At 34.8% G+C, this 22159-nt stretch overlaps 1 protein-coding gene across 1 annotated transcript in view; it reads right to left on the reverse strand.

Annotated features, from left to right (window-relative positions):
- Positions 1 to 8948: 8948 nt before the first annotated feature.
- sema3e.L (semaphorin 3E L homeolog) overlaps positions 8949 to 22159 on the reverse strand; it is a 102300-nt gene continuing 89089 nt past the window's right edge. Inside the window, exons 8-17 of the mRNA XM_041586555.1 lie at positions 21241 to 21355; positions 20945 to 21014; positions 19296 to 19440; positions 18107 to 18329; positions 17884 to 17975; positions 17201 to 17242; positions 15078 to 15244; positions 12398 to 12465; positions 10505 to 10644; positions 8949 to 9511 (exon numbers count right to left, since the gene is read on the reverse strand). Coding sequence (XP_041442489.1) covers positions 9059 to 9511; positions 10505 to 10644; positions 12398 to 12465; positions 15078 to 15244; positions 17201 to 17242; positions 17884 to 17975; positions 18107 to 18329; positions 19296 to 19440; positions 20945 to 21014; positions 21241 to 21355 — 1515 coding nt within the window. The 3' untranslated portion in view covers positions 8949 to 9058. The remainder of the gene's footprint in view (positions 9512 to 10504; positions 10645 to 12397; positions 12466 to 15077; positions 15245 to 17200; positions 17243 to 17883; positions 17976 to 18106; positions 18330 to 19295; positions 19441 to 20944; positions 21015 to 21240; positions 21356 to 22159) is intronic.

The raw sequence follows: 22159 nt of genomic DNA on the forward strand, positions 1-22159 counted from the left end.
CAAAGCGCCGCGACAGTCGCCGCGACCGGCGCAGGCGACAGTTTTGTATGGGCGCCTATGTAAAAACGCCTGTGCTAACCACACGAGGCTATGCGCTTTTCAACAGTCGCCTGAAAAAGCCTGGCGAGGCATTTTCAGGCGACTGTTGAAAAGCGCATCGCCTCGTGTGGTTAGCACAGGCGTTTTTACATAGGCGCCCATACAAAACTGTCGCCTGCGCTGGTCGCGGCGACTGTCGCGGCGCTTTTTCGCCGTGACCGCAAACGCGTCGCTATCTCCCCGTGTGGACTAGCCCTAATGGCACTGGACATGGGTGCCCTCTCTCTCCCCTTTTATATGCTCTAAGTATAGAGCCATTGGTTAAAGCTATAAAAGACCATAAGGACATCACAGGCCCCAAAATAGGAACCCATACATTTTTAATTTGATGTACTCTTGACTATTATCAATCCGGTGGTCTCTCTACAAAATTTACAAAATCTTCTTAACCAGTATAGTATAATATCTGGATATTAACTGCATAGCCAAAAGACAGAGGCTCTTTCTCTAAATGTTCCCTTCAATATACATGAGACACTGAAATCCAGATTTAGCTACAAATGGAAGGACTGTTTATTGAAGTACCTGGGCATACATTTTACTAAATTGTATTCCCAACTTTAACTCCATTAGATAAATGGAGTACTCACATGCTATTGTGGCCAGGCAGAATTGCCACTTTAATGAGGATCCAACTAAAATTACTTTATTCAAACCATCCCAGTATTGGTACCAAACTCTAATCTACATGATATACAAAAAAAAAATGTTTTTCAAATTCATTTGGGTTAAATCTAGACATTGGGTACCCAAGATGGTAATGACTTTTAGTAAATCACAAGGTGGATTAGCAGCACCAAACATTCAGCAATAATATGAAGCAGTGCACTTACGACAGATTCTAGACTGGACCACTCTCCACTCCACTTCTAAAAGGGCACATATAGAAATGCTTAATCTATCATCTATTAATCTGAATTTCCTCCTATGGCATACTAAGAAGTCTATAGGTAAGAAATCACGGGCAGGTGCAAGCAGGGACAGTCCCTTGTGTTTTATTAGCAGAAAATGCAACGTTTCGGGGTCAGGCCCCTTTATCAGGCATAACATTTTTGTTGTGAGAGAAGGCTATTTAACATCCCCTGCATGACATCATACACTCGTCATCAGTATTAGCATAAGTAATGAAAAAATTAACCCCACAAGTAAAAAACAAGTGAATTGTAGAAAAAATTAACATAATTTTTTTTTCCGTTTATCACAAATTTCTATAGTCCAATGAAAGTTCATTTATAAAGCACATTTGAATAAAAATACTTAAGTTCGTTTGTAGAAAAAACTTTGCAGAGAAACTTTGCAGAAAGAACTGCGCAGAAAAAACTTCTGAGGTAATGTCCAAACAGTACATTTACAGAGCAGTCTTAGTTGTCAGGTATAAAGCAACACTTAAGACAAGAAATTACCAACTGTGTATCAAAAGTGTATCAAAAGTAGCTCATCTTAGCAACATATGTATCCTATATGCTAGCAGATTTTTAGTAACAATCAGAGGAAAGATGTCAAAAACGTCTTAGCAAAATCAGCCTATAATCACTTAGCCATAACCCATAGAACACCCATAGAAGTTGGAGGTGCGATCCCTTCGTCACCGTGCACCGGGCAATCGACCAGGCCAGGGAGTGCGAGAGGAGCTTCTATTTGAATCTGTTGCCTTCGGCATTCTTGCTCAGCATCCCAATAATCAAGCCTCAGTGAATATGTCATTTGCAGATATTGCTGCTACAACGACCAGGAAAGCTGAAACTTTTGGCTTCACTGAAACTGAGAGAGAAACAATCCTGCAGTCGGCACAGAGTTTGCCAACACCATCTACCTCGCCTGAGGCGGAGATTTTCCGGAAACTAGAGCAGTTGAAGCGCCGGGACATAGCATGGGCGTTGCATTCTTCCTCATTAGCCGAGTATGCGAAGGCCCAGAGAATACCACGTGGGCTAAGGATCATGGTAAAGCCGGCATTGTTCAGAGACGATCAAGCCTTCACTGCAAAATGGCAGGGAATCCTCAACTGCTGCAGCCTGGACCTGATTGAGCTTACCGTCCAATAGCTCCACGTGGGATCAAAGGATTTGAAACAGCAAATACATGTCCTCAAGGAGGAATACACTGCCATACCCGAGCCAGCCAACAGGAACGTGCTACAGGAGCTGGACGCAAAGATTCAAACCCTGCAACAAGAAATCCTACAGACCAAAATGCGGAAGTTCAGAAGAGACACCTACGATTACGAGCGGGGAGAGTTTTATATATGGAAGGATGCAAGGAGGTCTTATAGAAAGCAGCATTCTTCTTTTACAGTGCCTTCCGACAGATCCTCTACACGATTAACCGATTTGGAGCAATCTTCACCGCTCTCTTCACAAAGCTCAGTCGGGTCTCCTTTTATACAGTCAGGCCACATAAGAGGAAACTAAAGACACGGAGGGGAAAGGGCAGAAGCCAGATATTACCCACCCACCAAACGCAGGGGCACGCGCCCGCATCGGAGGTAAATACTGTGTTCAATTTATCTTCATATGAACTTGCTGCCAATGAACTATCGGTTCTCAACAAGGGTTTAGGGTTCTTCCCTGTACATACTAATGCATCTTTTTCTTTCACTATTGATCTGTTTAAATTTGTTAGATCGCTTAAATTGAAAGCTTACTTTGGTGAGAAAGATAATTCACTTAAGGCTGATGATTTCACAAGACAATTGAAAGGTAAATTTGGCATGAAAGGTTTGTTTGTACCCCCAAGGAATTTCCCTTCAATTGATATTTTTGAAACAATGGTGACAAGAAATTGGACAGCTTTAATTCTAATCACTTTAATGGCGCACACAATATCACACTGGCTGAAAAAGATACTTTAAAATCTTTGCAACAGAATCCTTTGGTAGTTATTACTAAAGCTGACAAGGGAGGGGGGCACTGTTGTACTCAATAAGGTTGATTATGACAATGAAGCTACACGTCAATTAACTAACGTTAACCATTACAAAAAATTGGAAACTGTTCCAACTTACAAATTTAAGAATGAATTAAATATATTTCGGAATGCATCTGTAATGGAAGGAATAATAACTGAAGAGATTTATTAGCTTTTATATCAGCAGTTTCCAAGAACACCTTAAGCTTGGAGAGCCCTCCTGGGAGGCCTATAGTCTCGAATGTAGGTTCCCTTTGGCAACCGTTAGCCATCTACATTGATATGTTTTTTACAAGATATCTTACCCACACTTAAACCTTGTTTGATTGGTTTGATTGACACCACAGATTTCCTAAAGAGATTATCCTGTGTAACCATACCAACTGGTGAATTTTATTTATGCTCATTGGATGTAAAGGATTTGTTTACCTCTATACCCCACAGTAAAGGGATTGAGTGCATATGGGCATATTTGTCAGCAACTAACCTTCCTGACTATAAGGTTAATTTCATTTGTGTACTTCTTGAAATGGTGTTAACAAATAACTATTTCACCTACCTTTTCCTTCAGTTACAGGGTTGCGCCATGGGGGCCAATATGGCTCTGGCATATGCTAACATATACATTGTTGTATGTGGGGCAAACCAGTAGAGCCATAAAACTCTGATTGAATGAACACAAATCCATTATACGTAACTATGGGCTGGTAGTCACTGGCACAAAAAAAGACCAAAAGGGTACTGGTAAAGATAAAACTAAGAAAGAAACACTACTGGCAAAGCATTTTTTTGATCATGGTCATCATGTCTTTCAATTGAGATGGCACATTCTCGAAAAGGTTATGCACAAACAGGGATATGAGATTAAAAAAAAAAAAAGATTTTACAGCGTGAATGTTACTGGATTTGCATTCAATCGAAGCACCCTAGGGGGTTAAATGAAGAGTTCAATATGGCATGTTATCTGTGATATAAAATATCTAATATGCTTATCCATTTTTTCAGATAGCAAGCCTGCGGGTGATTTTCAGCAGTGACAGAATCAGCTTCCCTTTTCCCTCCCCTTCAAGTAGGGTAAGATATTAATAGACATAGCCTTTGCCACTTCTTATCTATGATTGCTACATTGTGTTCTATGGGTTATGGCTAAGTGATTATAAGATGATTTTGCTAAGAAGTTTTTGACATTATCTTTCCTCTGATTGTTACTAAAAATGTGCTAGCATATAGGATACATACAGTATGTTGCTAAGATGAGCTACTTTTGATACACAGTTGGTAATTTCTTGTCAACAAGTAGGCCAGGGAGTGCGAGAGGAGCTTCTATTTGAATACTAAGAAGTCTATAAAGCCCTTCCAATATACTTAATGCAACCAAGTTCACCCTAAGGATTAAGAACCACTATTGTAGAATATATGTCTCTAGTTGGTCAATTTCCAGTATTGCAGTCAGTTTTGGGTAACCCTCATTTCCCATGTGTTTTAACACTGGATTCAGGAACCTCCAACTCTAGGCGAGGTCATCAGCTGCATACGTAAGATGAAACTCATTGAAGTAATTACCTTGAAACCTAAAGCCCCCTACCAATATAAATAATGCAACCAAGTTCAGCATAAGGATTTTGAACTGCTGTTGTAGAAATAAGTCTCTAGTTGGTCCATTTCCAGTATTGCAGTCAGTTTTGGCAAACCCTAATTTCCCGCGTGGTTTAACACTGGACACTGGGATTCAGGAACCTCCAACTCTAAGCCAGGTCCACAGCTGCATACGTAAGATGAAACTGATGGAAGAAATTACCTTGAAACATAAAGGGACAGTGCCCCTACATGAAAAAGTGTGGTCTAAGTGGGATTAGTATGTCTCCTAAAATCAAATAGCCTTCTTGCCAAAGCAAGGACAGTACAATTGGGATTTATCACTGTCTTTACAATTATATTATTAAATATGGAAACCACCATATCTCTCTACATTTGGAATTAAGGGGAAACTGTCAAGCTTATATAGGCCATAAAACTGATATGCATATACACAATGTATAACCATGCTTATATGTACAATATACTGTATATATTTAACTCGTACAACATCCTGGTGTTTGATGTTTTCTTTTGCTACTCTATCTGAATTGTTTACATCTTTGTAGTCTATATTACTCTTTAACCACAAAAAAAGCTGTAATATATGACAGATATTGATAAAAACCAATAATTCTAAAGTTCCAAAAAAAATCAACCACTTTCCAGTTCTTTCAATATGAAAGAACTGGATTTAGGTGCTAGGATTGGTTGGGGGACACAACATCCTTGTTGATGTCTGGCTTTATCCTTTGTAGTAGTAATGCATGACAATACAACTTGCCAGAGACAAAATCAAATGTTTATTTCAATTCTTATTTTATTTTTTGTACCAAGCACATAAAAATCAGTTTTTGTTTTGTTTTCAATGTTAAGAAATGTCATATAAGTTGTTTTATTATGTCAGAGTTGTATATGTCAAAGTTGCGGTAATATAGAATATTTATTCGAAACTTTTAAAAAAAGTTCTACTGTACAAAGTTCAGAAGTCAAGTACAAAAAGATTTGTTTTCCCAACAAATTGCAAGGTTGCCAGTGTATCTGTCACACACACACAAACACACACATACACGCAAAAACACACAGTAAAGGGGGATAAAGGAGTTAATGTAGCTCAATATTAAGTATTTTTTATACATATCAATTGTATTTTAATATTCATCACTTATTGGCAGAATACAGGTATGGGATCGCTTATCCAGAAACCCAAAATCTCCAACAAATTATTTTTTTTTTCTATGATTTCATATTTCTCTGTGATTGATAAAACAGTACCTTCTACTTGATGATAACTATGCTTCATGAATCCATATTGGTGAAGAAACAATCCTATAAGGTTTATTTCGTTTTTAAATGATTTTTATAGTTTTCCAAAGTACAGAAAGATTCCTTATCCAGAAAACCCCAGGTCCCAAACATTTTGGATTGCAGGCTCTAGACCTGTACTGCAAAATGTAGCCATCAGAGCATGTAATGTTCTAGTAATTGCTTTTCTTTAAATGGCTTTAAAGATATATATATATATATATATATATATATATATATATATATATATATATATATATATATATATATATATATATATATATATATATATATATATATATATATGAAATTGTTCATAATGATGCACTATTTTTTGTTCTCTTTACATTACACTATTCTAACCTTATTGAACATATTTTTGTAGTTCATATATGGACTGGTTTCAGGATTAAGAATTATTGCTATGTTTTCTAAATGTTATCATCTACAAACATAATGCTTATCCACAAGCCTCGGAGGCCAATTTACTAAAAATCAAATTTCCACAAATCTCAAAAAAATGTGTGGTTTTCCTATTTTTTTTTTTAAAGCTGTATACATTCGAGATTTATTAAGTGTAAAAACCACTAAAACCTCCAAAACAAAACTTTGTCAGGTAAAAGTTGTCAAGGACCTATAAAAGTCAATGGGAGCTGCTGCTCCTATTGGACTATTTTTAAAATTTTAGAGATTTTTGGATTGTTTTTTCTAGAAATTGTTAGAAAAATGTAAATTTTTTGAGGTAATAGTATTTTATTTTTCAGATCGCTCAGCGTTATTTTCCATTTGTACTTTTTTTACTCGGATCTCTTAAAATATTTCATGACATTTGCGGTTTTAGAGAAAGTGAGTTTCGTTGTGATTTCAAAAACCTTTAAGACCACGAAAATTAGACTGTTGATAAACAGGCCTCCACGAATTAACTTGGGTCATAGAATTTTTTTTATGCAAAAAGGCTACATTTAGGACAAATGGAAAGTTTTATATAAAATTTGCAAACACAAAATAAGTGTCATATTAAAGGAGAAGGAAAGGCTTGGTGCACTTGGAGGTGCCAAATGTTAGGCACCCCAAGTGATTGTTTAGACTTACCTGAAACCCTGGGCCAGTCCTCCTATCAGCAGTAAACTGCACCGGGCCGGGGTTATACCAGTTAGCACCGTCTTCCTCTATCTTCGCGCGGCTGCGCATGCGCAGTAGAACGAAAAGCCGAACTTTAACTAAAAAGTCGCCTATTTCGTTCAACTGTGTATTCATCTGCCCGGGAAATTTTAAGAAAGAAAAAGACGGAAGTGGAATGCTCACTGGTATGGGATTTCAGGTAAGTCAATACAATCACTTGGGGGTGCCTAACATTTGGCACCCCCAAGTTCACCAAGCCATTCCTTCTTCTTAAAGGCAAAATGATCGTAAAATTAAGTTTTACATATCTGATACAAAGATACTCCTTTAATGAATTATAACTCCCATTCTCATACAGGAACGTTTTTACCTGTTGCTGGGCTTATATCAGGTTTCTTTCTAAATAGGGTCCCCTGTATCAGACACATGTGCCCTGCACTCTGTAATGGTCTGGCTAAAAGAAATCCAGGTTAGGATATAACTGTACTACTGAAGTTGGATTTTGGCCAGATCAATAGAGCAAGTAAAGAACTTGTGTTTAAGCGCTACTGCACAGGAGATTGTCCCCTCCTCTTACAAAGAAATCCAGTGCAATTTATTTGCATGGATTTAGAGAAGACCAATGCTGCTTGCAGGAGGTGGGTGTGCATAATCCTCAATATATTTTAAAGGATTAATAACTTTTAGATTTATATATAAAGAAATTATTTCAAATTCTTCAATAACATATGTAGAAGTATTTTTTACAGTTACAGAATGGACAGTGTAAAATCCAAGGAATGTTACATATACATATATAATATATATACTAATATATATATATATATATATATATATATATATATATATATATATATATATATATATATATATCAAAACAGGGGGGTTGTGGGAGCACTCTAAAGGCTTTAAAGTATATATATATATAAGTATAATAAATGCTATTGCATATGTACCCAAATAGGGGTTATTTTGTTACAAAGTTATGATCATAAAATTGATAAGCCACCATACCACGTCAAGGTAAACCCCGAATGGCGGTCCCTAACTTGTTTTATATTTTATGTGCATTTTAGCATTACCTGTAATCAATGTCCATTGAACGCTGTTTTTTCACTGATCCTATGCTTTTAAAATTGGGCGTTTGTAAAAATTTTTGGGAATATTTCTCCTTTAAAAGCCTGATTGCTGGCTGGGGAGGATTTAGCCTTCAGTGAAAAAACAGCGTTCAACGGACATTGATTACAGGTAATGCTAAAATGCACATAAAATATAAAACAAGTTAGGGACCGCCATTCGGGGTTTACCTTGACGTGGTATGGTGGCTTATCAATTTTATGATCATAACTTTGTAACAAAATAACCCCTGTTTTGGGTACATATGCAATAGCATTTATTATACTTATATATATACTTTAAAGCCTTTAGAGTGCTCCCACAACCCCCCTGTTTTGATATTATATATATATATATATATATATATATATATATATATATATATATATATATATATATATATATATATATATATATATATATATATGTATATATATATATATATGTGTATGTGTATATATATATATATATATATATATATATATATATATATATAAATATTTACATAATTCAGAACAGTCATTATGTCAAGAACTTTTAACATAAGCCTTTACTTCATCAAAGTGTACTGTATATATTTATATAAGTTCATTTTTGCGAGGTGACTATTACGCACTGTATAATAATGCTCCCACAACCCCCCTGTTTTGATATTATATATATATATATATATATATATATATATATATATATATATATATATATGTATATATGTGTATGTGTATATATATATATATATATATATATATATATATATATATATATATATATATATATATATATATATAAATATTTACATAATTCAGAACAGTCATTATGTCAAGAACTTTTAACATAAGCCTTTACTTCATCAAAGTGTACTGTATATATTTATATAAGTTCATTTTTGCGAGGTGACTATTACGCACTGTATAATAACCATGTGGGAATCCACTTATAGTCCAGTAAGGTGCCTTGGTATCCGATAATGTTCTGATTTCACTTTTGGTTTTCGTTCCTGTGGATTTCCATATTTCCATTTATTTTGGGGCACTTTCAGCTTTTTCCTTTTTCTGTCTGTACACCACACTTTTTCACAATATTCCTCAACTTTATGGAAGTTGCTATAGCCAATGAGTTGCAGAAACTCCTTATACCAAGGTCTTGTTACTTGTGGAACATGTGGCTGTGCAGGACAAGGCATCTTTTGAACCGGTTCTTCTTCTTCTTCCTTGTGAAACATATCATCTACTCTATCTTCATCCACAATCTCAAGAGTAATTTTCCTGATTATGTGAACAAAAGTGTGCTCAACTGTTTGACAAAAATATATTCCAGCGTCCATTTTATGCAGCTTTAAGAACAGAAGTCCAAAATCTGTTTTAATAACTCTTTCATCTGTTTTTACCTGAAGCAAAATAAGTAAAATAAGCTTAAAGACCTGAACATGACATTGATAAGGATATTGAAGTAAATTATATCATATAAAACTGTACAACCTAGTTATACAAAAATAACCAATGAAAAAGAAAACAACCTTGTTTTTATGAAGGTCTTTTGCCTCCTGAACTAGTTAGTATTTGTATGTTAAATGCACATACCTACTACTGTACAGCATTGTGGAATATGTTGCCACTTTATAATATGGTTTATTAACTAATAATTATAAATTGCAAGTAATTTATGCTGAGGGAGCTTTTGATGTGTAACAGCCATGATCATCCTTGAAAACGGTCCTATTGAGGACTGAAACGTCGGGCATTATGAGGACCGAAACGTCGGGCATTTGATACCATACAATAATAAACAATTGAGTTTTTAAAGGGAGTGCTGAAGATAATTGATGTATACAAAATTACCGTGCACCCCTACGTTTGCAGAAGCTGTTTGTCTTGGATACTCATATGAATGTGTATATATGTATATATGCGTGAGTATCTGGTCCAATATACCTTTCTTTATACATAACACACTCCACTTTCAACACCAAACAGAATTCAGGGACCCCAGAAAATGTTTGTTGAGTTCACTGACCACAGTAATAAAACATTAAGGGGCAGATTTATCAAGGGTAGAATAGTAAATTTGAATTTGAGTTCATGTGCAAATCAATGGCATAAGTCTGATGAGCCATTTGGAAATGCTAATAGCCTTCCTGACAGTAAAGTTTTTTTTAATCAAATATGATTCACATTTTTAGGTCAGAACCATTCGATCTAATATTTGACATTCAAATTGACATTCAAATTTTTTGTTAAATAACCTCTCAGTCAAATTGTGAGTAAATTGGTACCTTTGATAAATGGGCCTCCCAATATCCAAAAGCCTAGAATGAAAATTGAGTTTGCAAAACAAAAATATAAATATTCTTATGCAATTAATGTAGCCAGGGTGATTTTACCTCCTCCTTCCTTGTTTCATGTCCTCTCTGCACAAACCAGACAACTTTGGACTGCAAAGAGCGAGGCATACATTCCAAAAGAGTACTGTTGTTTTCTATTCCATATGCCAGGTGTTCTTCTGTCTTTTCTGGTGTTTCTCCTGCAAATGTAGGATAGTATAAAAGTTACCCCTCCCGTTTACATCTTTTACTTTTTTTATATTTTGTGATTGTATGTGTGTTCCCTCAAAGACCACCTGAGGAAAATAATGCAGCTCTAGCTGTAACAAGAAGACATGTGGGAGTAAAAGTCCATTCATTGGCTGATGTAACCTAGCATGTATGTGTGCCCTTGGTTTGTGTGTGAGAACACTGAAATGTACAAGCCCGGAGGTGGCCCTTAGCATTAAATTATATTTTTTCTCTTTAGGATTATTCAAGATATGGTTTGTTTAGAGGCAGCAGAATTACACATTTGAGCAATGTATTTTCATTAAAACCTGCAATGATCAGGGGTATAGTTTCCCTTTTAATACTTTAATAAAATAGCAGTTTGATTCTAGTTCCTGGTTTAGTCAGTCCTGCTATTACATTCTGAGGATGTGTGGTATTACATGCCAATATTTGCTCTAGTAGTTGATGATTTCAAACAGACTGGACATGTATCAACATACTTGCAAGGCCTGTCTTAATCCAGTAGCTAAGACATCTGATGTTAAGTTTAGAAAGAGCTACACAGGTGTCATGCACACCTGAAGTTTGTATTGGTTCTGATCAGTCAAAAGTTATTACAGGGTTTAAGTTGGAGCAAGTGTACTGAATCTACAGTACTCATAGTTAAAGCTGCATCAGACTTGAAAAGCACAGAATGTACAGGATAAATAATGCCACAAAACTTTACAAAGAGAAAAATTTAACCTGCACCCTCTTCTGATCTTGTTGAGACACCAGATAATATATACTACAACTCTCTCCTACTAGAGTGATGCATTTTTATGTTAGGTTATTATTAAACAAAAATATAGTGTGGTTTGAGCCAAATGCTTTTTGGTCTCTTTTTATAGACACACAAAATCTAAACACAGTCAATAAGGGGAAAAATGGTGGATGAAAGGTCATTTGCTGATCAAGATATATATATTTCCGTATATATGGAGCACCATACCAATCTGAGACTTAGTTCAAGTCTGTCGACAAATTTTATAATAAAAAAGTATATATATATATATATATATATATATATATATATATATATATATATATATATATATATATATATATATATATATATATATATATATATATATATATATATATATATATATATATATAATGAAACATAACGGAGTATATTTATCAAAGAGTGAAGTTACAGCTCTCCACCACTCTCCATTCATTTCTATGGGATTTTGAAAGGCAAATTTATCAAAGGGTGAGCTTTCACCCATTGATAAATACTCTTTTAAAATACCATAGAAATGTATTGAGAGTGGCTGAATTTCACTCTAGTGGACTGTGGAGATCTCTAACTTCACTCTTCGATAAATATACCCTTCTTGTTAAAGTGCTCACTTAGTTACAGTTGACTTGAAAAAAGAACAAAGTCCATCAAGTTAAACTCCTACAAATGAAACCCAGCTACCATAAACACACTCACACCCACCCCTGCAAACACTCACATAAACTATACACCAATATCTAATTGTAGATTTTAGTATCACTGTAGCCTTTGACATTATGCTTGTCCAATAAAACATCCAAGCCCCTTTTAAAAGCATTAATAGAATTGGCCATCACAACATCATCTGGCAGTGCATTCCATAACCTCACTGCCCTTTTGACTGGATAGTACTGGGCTTCATATTCCTGCACAGAAAATAAATACATTTTCATCAAGCATTACATATACCTTACCATGAAACTGTTGTCCAAAGCACTGTTGCACTGCGTTGCCATGACGAACATCTTGCCTTCTAAACCGTCTGTCAGAAATCACAAGCCAGTGGAGAAATGTGTTTACTCAAGGAAAATAACCTGGATTTCTTTTCCATCATTTATTTAAGTCATACTGATCTACTAAATTGTGCTTATCAGAAATAGGATGGCAATTATGAAGAATAAAAGGACATTTAAGGCTTATCAGTTGCTGACTGAATGTATTAAAAAGCAAATACATTGTGACATTTGGAAGTCAGTGACAGCAATATCAGTTCTTGTAATAGTCCCATTGGAAGGGTGTGTTTTAATATATGTTATAGCGTTCCAGTTCTGTTATTTCCAATGGATGATCTGCCATTCTTTAGGTGTAAATCACAATTCCAAGTGATTAAAAATGCATAGAAAACAGAGCATTTTCAGTTAAGTAATAATTTGCCACTCTCAATCATTATCAACATTATTATGTGAGCTGTCAAGGTATTATATTAAAATAAAAGTAATAGTTCAAAGTTCAAAATCCTCATGTATCCTGCTTTTCTACATACAGTAAAACATGTCAATGATGTAGTAGGTACAACAACAGTAACAGTATTAAGGTATTTACAGGGCTGCTTTTAGATATTAAAAGGTCCATGGTGAAGATTTCACTGATAAGCCTCACAACTACCCCAACGAACTTGTAATAGGCTGCCCTCAAGCAGGAGAGCTTAAATAAATAAGGCAGGATATAAAGAAATAGGTGTGTTTACTAAAGCAGACATTGTGTCCAGGCAAGTGTCTTTAGACCAACAGTGATGGGAATAGATAACCCCAGCAACCCTAGCTTTTTCTAAAATTATATTTCAGGAAAATGTGCTGTAATAGACAGTTAAACTATTCAACTGATTCAAATGAAGGTCTGTCATTTCTGAGATTATAGCAGATGAAATGTCTGATGGTGGGCCCTTTTACCCATTTATTAAAATGGCCCAGGCTATATATCTTGTCTTTAAAACTGCTTTTCTACTTTTTGTTGATCTTGTCTTTGGGACATTCCAAGGTTCACGTGGTTTAACTACAGAAACGTATGTATTATTATTACACTAGGAGGTCATGTGAAAGTATATTTTTGTATACTAAAAAACATGAGGAGCAAAGTCACATCTGGCGCAGTTTTGGCTACAATTCTGTCCAGAAAAAACGGTTACATCAGAGAAGGATAAGTACATGAACTGGTGGAGATCTTTGGTACCCAGTTAGGTAATACCCTTTGTGGAAAGCAGGTGGCATACCAAGGTTAGAAGGGGAGAAACACTATATGCCACTGAATATTTAAAAAGGAAAAAGTTAACTAATGACAAGATTCAATTCAAGGATAGAAAACATTTCTCCTAATTCAGTTCCAGTGTTTTCCCATAGATTTCAGTAGAGTTTTTATGTGATAAACAATGAGATAACATTTGCTGAATTGAAATGCATCTCATATTGAATCTCGTCCATGTTTTTTAATGTGTTAAACCTTTTCCTCACTGAATTGAATCTGGCCCTGTGTGCAGAATAAGTTAACAGTTAAATATGGCTTGTTGTGAAAAAGCATTTTCAAAACCAGCCTTCTTTATTTTGCTCCTGTTGAACACCAGTATATTTTGTAACTTTAAAAAGTTTATTTCCATGCTTTTCAGTGTTTTCAGTAAATACAGATTTTAAGAGGCATAATTATCAAAGTGTGAACTCTCACTTTCACAACCTGATAAATATGCACCTTAAAAAGCCCATACAAGTGAATTGAGAGCAGCGTAATTTCACTCTCAGACTGCGTTCACTCTTTAATAAATATTCTCTTAAGTTCCAACAGCATTTCCCAAGATGAAGCTCATGCATATGTTCAGTTTCATAAATCTGTCAGGTTTTCAAAATTGAGATGTAGAAACAAGTTATGACTCAGGCCTAAAAGGGTTGACACAAGTCATTTATTTGTGACCCAAGTTTATCCCAAGTATAACTTCTGTATAAATTCAGAGCTAATAATAAAACCTAGAGATGACACAGTGATCACAAACACATGTCCACACATTTTGCTGTAGTTTGGCTTACAGCCTGGGGCTCAGATTTAAATGTTTTTCAGATGTTGATTGTAAATCTCCCACTGTTGATAAGTGACTCCCGCAGTACAGTGAAACCCATTTGGTTGTACTTTGGGGTGCTAAATCTGTATGTGCCAGCTGCCAAAGATTAAAGAAAACTATTCACCAGCTTGAGGAAAATAAACCGATGTTTTGCAAAACCAGTTCCTCCTATTTCACTTTTGTACCTACTTCCCCGGTGGGATGGCTTTTGCTATGATACATGTTCACTAGATTAAATTAACATGCTTGGGAACATTTATAAATTATTGTAGAAAGATTATTAATTAGTCTGAAAAGAATGAAAAATATTGAGCAGATTGTGTTCAATATTTCCTTGCTAACAGACAGTTCTTATTTTATATGATGTTCCACTTCCATGCAGAATTATCTTAGCACTTACAAATAAGAGAGTGGCCCTCTGGACATTTCATTTCCAACACCTGGAACTGCCAAAGGCATTTACCCAGTATGGTGGATACTTTATACTGCTGGTGACCATGGAGGTCTTTCTCTGACACAAATATCAGCTGCCCTCTGTTTTATGTGCTTACCTTTTGGAGTGTAATCCCAGAGGGTAGTATTGAGAACAAGATATCCCATCCCAAGCACAATAGGGATCTCTAGCCAGACAGCAGTCGGAACATGCTGTACCATACATCTCACACTGATGAGTCTTTACTTGCACAATGCTGGATGCAGAACCAATGTAAAGTTGTTGCTGTAAAATTGCAGAAATAACATATGGCTCAGCAAGTTATTTATACTGATGATTAATATATTCAGAGAGGGAAAAATCCTAGTAAAGCTGACATAAGTCTTGCTCACAAATGCAAATTGTTGTCCTCTAAGCCTAAACAAGTTTGTTGTTTACTAGGTTATAGTTTGTGTATTTTTAAGTTTAGAATAAATATCTCTATGTTAACGCAAGCTCTTAACAGGAAGTCTGCCTATGGCTATGGGTTATTATGTTATATGGAATTGTGTAGCAGGGGAGCATACATTATATGCATAGGCTGTTTGATATAGTAAGAGGTTAAGCAAAAGATTACTATCTATGCATATTTACAAGTGGAACTTAAAGGTTTCCATCTTTAGTATTAAATTTATAAATTTTCAGTAATAAAGTGTAAGAAATCAATTTAAATGACCCACTCCTGATTTGTTCAGATATTTTCATACATAGTAATGGATTGTACAAACATATCTCTTCTTTTTCTTAAAAAAAGATTTTCAAAAAAAAAATCTACTTAAAACATGTCAGTGAAACCATTTGATATTTATAGCAGCTATTTCATTTCTCTTCTTTTATTTGATGACAGAGCTGCAAGTTTGGACAGTCTGTTTTTTTCTTGCTGCCCAAGCCTTATATTTTTATAGTCCTGAGGCATTGTCACCTGTAGCTTTTATTGTCTTTCAAGCTGATTATTTATCTATTTTGAAACACAACCCATATTGGTAAAATATTTTATTTCTGCAGTGTACTGGTTCCATAGACTTATTAGGCGAATGTTACACTCACAACAATTATTTCTGACCGGTATTAAACACCCATGACATCCTCCCAGAGCTACTGACTTCAATAGAGGAGGAGTAAAAGACCAGCCTAATTGACATTAGCATGGCATTAAAGTTTCTGCAGGGCTTGAAAAAGTCTATGGCAGAACAATGCAGATATGAGAGACCAACATTGCTTTTGTGCAGCTGTTCCCTACAGCCTAGGCAAGCCCACACCCTTTCAGTCATACAAAATACAGTCTGCAAATATATAAATGAAAATTAATGCCAAACAAGAGAGACAGAAATCAGAAACATATCATGCCAAAAGGTACAATAATGACAAAGCCAATAACCAAGCCTTTCTTAGCAAAAAGAAAAAGCTAAACAGGATTATCAAAGCTAACATATTTTTTCTAATAGCTATTGACAGATGGATCGAAGGGAAGACTCTGTTCTCCCAGAACACCCATCACTGCCATGGGCCAGAAATAAAAGCAAGGAAGAGATAAGAGTCAGGGTCCCCTATGTTTTATAATAAGAAAATTGTGGTAGCCTAGTATTGCCTTATCTTCTTCAGCAAACAAACAATTAAATTGCATTTTACCTCTTCCAAGAGAATTAGAAACTATAACATTGACTTGCTGCACTAAATCTTTTAAACTAAACTTCCTGGCAACCTCTGACAGTCTTTGCCTTTTGCAAATCAACAACAGATGCAATTGTGACTCTAATGTTGAAAGAAAAAAGGATTATGCATTTTGAGGTAAGAGTAGCTACTGCATTTGTCAGAATTTCAGACATATGTGACCTGTCCAGCTGTTCTTGAGCTACAGCTTTTCCCAAAGGTATTGGCTATGATGCTGAAAATGGAAGTTTGAATTAAGCTTTTTCAGCATACAGAGGAAACATTGTATTCAATACTTTTATGGTGAAGTGTACTTAAACCCTGTCCATCCTACCTTCTCACATAAGAGCAGCTAAGAGATATCTTACTCATTTTTTATATCATATAAGGATACATACATTCATTTAGACAAAACTAGGCATGGTTTTCTTGCAATATTTTATAAATATGTTCCTTCTATCCTTCTCATGTGCAATTACAGTATATTAAGTAAAACAGTGTTATATTTAAAATAAGTGGCCTATGTAACATTAAAAAAAAAATGTAACATACTCTTTTTGCTGAAATCTCCATTGAAATGATAGGATCAGAATCCTGAAAAGGAAAATCAGATAAAGAAAGTTACCATTAGATAATGAAAACAATGGAGGACGTATTAATGGTCAATAGTGTATGAAATACATTACTGATTTGTATTTAAAGTTATTAGTTGAGGTTATTAGTTCTGATATATACAGAGTGCCTTTTATGGAATTTAATTTTACGACACTGAACCAAACGGTAAACAAATCACCTCAAGTGGTGAGTTGGGAGTGCTCATCACCATTTCATTTCAATTAGCTCTACTATTTTTCAAATATTAAATACACATATGTCCACTCTGTAACTGATGGATCCTATGGAGTTTTTCTTAAATGTGAAAAAATATATTGTTTACATCTAATGATGATACATCTAAAAACTATGTGTTAAATTGACAACATATGATTCCACAATTGTGACATGTATAACAGTTTTATTTCCATTTCAGTTCCTACATGTGTAACAGAAGTCTTCAATAGAAGAATGGCAATTCCTTGTCAACTTGAAAGTACAGGTATTTCTTTTCTTTCAATCTACCTCCAGCAATGTTTGCCTTGTTGTCTTATTTGAAGCTATTATGTAGCAATCAATGCCCTTTATGCATATACACTCACTACTCTACAGTTACACAGTTGGAAACATACAGTTCATACCTTAAATACTTGAAGTTCTTCAAGAATTACTTCTTCCATTGTTTCAGTTTCTTGATTATAAATTGTGATGACTTTCAGGACTATCCCGTTATCTGTAAAAATAATTGATGTTTTATGTAATAGTATTGAGACTTCTCATGTGCATATAGGGTTAAAGTTAAAAATAAGTGCAAGGTACAAAAATGATTTCTGTACAAAATATGTACATACAAATAAGGTTTACCTGTTCCAATAAATACAACATGGTATTGACCATCTTCAGCCTCCACCCTATCCACAGTTATTTGTTTCAAATTGTATTTTCCATCAGCTTTTATAAGAATTGGCTTTTTGTGAGCAGGCTTAATTGACTCGTACATCAATGGGTGGCTTCTAGCAAAGCGCAGGGCTTCATCTGGATAATCCTTAGTTGTACCATAGTGTCCTCCATTCACTTTGCTGGCACACTGGTAATATTTGGGCAAAAGATAGAAATTATAATGAAAGATTCTAGTGAAAAGCAAATAAAAAACAATAACTGATTTAAAATGCATAATACATTACATCTATTAAAATATGTATACATTATTACAATATAATATTATAAATATACAGATTTTCTTTAGTTATTTCAAAATGGAAAAGGGTGAAATGATGGACTGGTCAATAATGGATGACCACTATTAGGAACCTTTTGTTCCTATAAAAAAAACATTTTATTTTTTTCCCTTGACTTCTTACAGCACCACTATTTTCTCCATGGTATATTTCAGCCACAGTAAGTCTCTGTGCTGTAACCTACAGTCATCTTTATCGAGGAATAAATTGACTAAAGTCACCCTGAGTTGTTTAGAATCACAACAGATTTTACGTCTTTAGAACCCATTGTGTTGTGAACAGTAAATATTTTTTTTATAAGTCAATAAATAAAATTCTCTCTGTTACAAAACTGACATTGTCAGATTCTGATAAACTAATAAAATCTTATGTCATTACATAGGAGTACACACATAAATTCATTAAAAAACTTCTTAACAATTAAGTCACTTAGTAGCTCTAAAAAGCTAGTTAACGGGTAAGGAAGGTCACTGGTGTATTCTTTCCTATAATTAAATTAATGATATACTGTGCTATCAATGCTCCACTCAAGCTAATATTATATACATAGCTCAGTATAACATAACATATATTGGTTCAACAGAGAATCGTTTTGCTCTGCAGAATATAAACAGAAATAGAAACCAATCTGAAACATGCAAAAAGCTCTTGATTTTAGACATTCTGTATTAATGCAAGTATTTATCAGTGTATTGTGTCATTTACATAGTGCTGATGCATTTATGAAGTGCTTTACAGAGATTATACATGATTCACATCAGATACATTATGTTTATTTTAACGTGGGATATCAGTTAAAACAACAATAGTTTTACCAATCCAGGCCTTGGGTAAGGTATTTTTCCTTCATATATTGACCAGTGGTACTCAGGTCCTTCTTTGTGCGCAAATGGCCCATTGAATGCCTCCCGGATACTAGCCATATGATAAACACAAATGGCATATCCTTTGAAAATGTTACTAGAAAATAACAAGAAAATGTTTCTCAGCAAAGCTATCTGTGTATACTAAAAATAAGAAGTATTGAAAACAAAAATCGACAATTGTGAACTTAACTGCAAAGCCCTCTCATGCAATAATTTGTCTCGTCCATATACCATTCTACATTAAAATCAATCATTTGCCCAAACCTGCAGTTACGAACAACAACAGGAGGAGAGACAGTCCCATCACTCATGTAAGACTAAGCAAAAGGTTGAAATTCCACCTTTCACTAAAATTATAAAGTGGAGAAATCTGAACATTGAGACTGAAGTTTACTCGTTGGTGTCTCCTTATATTTGAAATAATCGAACCTTAAGAAAGGCTGGAATAGCTGCCAAAAAGTTGGCTTTGTATTAGATTAATCTTTTTGTGTGAGTGTGGATTTCCTTCAACACATGAACAACATAGTCTAAAGATGGCCATACATACAGAGATCAGCTCTTTTTGCGAGGTCATCAAAGATCGGATCTCTCCCCGATATGCCCACCTTGAGGGTGATAGAATGATCCGATCATGGACCCTAGGGCCCAACAATTTGATCAAAGTGAGGAGAATACGGGTGGTCAGATTGAGGACTGCATCATAGAATAGATGCCGTCCTCAACCCAACAGGAATTTTAACCCTTTCAGCCAAATATTAATTGGGGAAGCCCGTCAGAGGGCTCCATACACTGTGCAATAAACTACTGACTTAATCTGTCGGAAGCTTATATCTGCCTGTATATGGGGACCTTAATAAGAAAGAGTGCTGGAATCAATGATCAAGTACTAAGCCAGATGAAAGAAACCCTAAATGTGTTTTGGTGAAATTCACTGCAGCTACAGCTGGGGTTCGAGTTCTGCAATATAATGTGAAATAGCCTTCTATTGTTTAGTATTCTATAGCAACCAATAAGTCTTCTTTTAAACATACCAGTAAATGTTACCTTATGACTGATTGCCCTGTATTTACTTTGTACCTGCTATTACAATACCCATTACCCTGATAATTAGGGATGGGCGATTTTTTTCGCCTTGTTTCGCCGCGGATTGATGCCCATAGACTTGTATGGCTTTGTGCGACAAAAAAAAGACGCGCGTCAAAAAAAATTTGCTGCGCGACAAACATTTATTGACGCCCATAGACTTTAATGGGTGTCGGGTCAAATTTGCCCATCCCTACTCATAATTAGTCCTTAAGTGCACATTATTATTAAATAAATGACTAAACCAAATGTTAATTAAAATTCATAAGCAATTTTGAGAAAGATATTAATTTTGACAACTGATAACTATCTCTTATGGTAATACAAATGCTTTACAAAAAGGACCCCTGGGGTCTTTAGCATGAGTGAAACCTTCTTATTTAACCTTTCCCATGAATAATTAATCCCTGCAGTGATTGACAGTTTAACCTGTTTTAAAAGGTGAAAGGTTTTGAGATTTCCTAACATCACCATACAGTACAAATACCATCAGGCTTTTATAGTAAATAGTTTACCTTGTAGTACTGAATAATGCAAATATCTCTGGGTTTTTGTTATCCCTGGTATGCAGCACGAATACATCTTCTGTAGTTAATAAAATTAAAAAAAAAATTAGTTAGCAGTTATCTGATTAAGCCAGTCTTACCCTATTAAAATTCTAATTTAAAAGGGGAACATATAATACATAAATGAAATTCAAATCTCAGAACAGGAATGTTATAATTTTTACCTTTTTTTTACCCTGTTTTATTTTTTGTTTGTCCTTTTTGTTATGGTAAAATAATTTATATTATAACAATAATGTACTTACCAAGTTCATCAAAAAATGTATCTATCCCATTTGGTCCTGGAACTGAGCAGATTAGCCTGGTTTTTAGAAATGAGGTCCACTTATTTACCATCATCCTCTGACCTCCTATGTCATTCTAAGAAAAAAGAAAATATCAATAGAACCCACCAACCCAAATAAACCTAAAAATGCATAAAAGTAAGAGTCTGTTGCTAAATATTTTATAGGCGATGAAGGGATTTTTTTGTAAAAAGACAGGAAATCTGTGGAAATTTGCTGATTTATATATTTTTTTTCAGCATACTGTAACTTAGTACAGTTAACAAAATATCATGCTGAAGCTAACAATTATTTCTAACACTTTAAAGAGAGATAAATATAATTATAGTATTACTCTTGGCAGAAAATAGTGTAAATTAAGCAATTTACTGTGCACATGACCCATATGATATCTGGCAAATCTTAGTTTCATACAAACAACAGCTGTCTGGATTCCGACTTCTTTATCCTGCATTATTGAGTGTGACAAACATTACTCATTTTTATTCTGGGTCCTGTTTATATGAAGCTGTGCACACCACACCCTTCAAGAACTGATCTGACACAATATCCATCCATGAATCATACATGTTATTTATCCTGTATGTAATGCCCCACCATCTTTAGTTGATGTGGTGAGTGAAATTATACTAGAATTCTTGGAAATGCTTTAGCATTGTGAGTAAAAAGGAATGGATATTGGCACCAATTGTTTTTGTATTTTGTGCTCATTTAATAAATGAACCTTAGTATGCCCTTTTGTAAAAAAGGCAACATTTATAATTTCCAGTACAGACAGCAGTCCATGGGGACTAGCAACCAAAACTACTAGCTATATGGTATACAAACTTCAAAAACATCAGAATATTGTGCTTCAAGGTCTGACGTAGTGATGGCCAAA

Source organism: Xenopus laevis, chromosome 3L, assembly GCF_017654675.1.
Source record: "Xenopus laevis strain J_2021 chromosome 3L, Xenopus_laevis_v10.1, whole genome shotgun sequence".
Classification (NCBI taxonomy): domain Eukaryota; kingdom Metazoa; phylum Chordata; class Amphibia; order Anura; family Pipidae; genus Xenopus; species Xenopus laevis.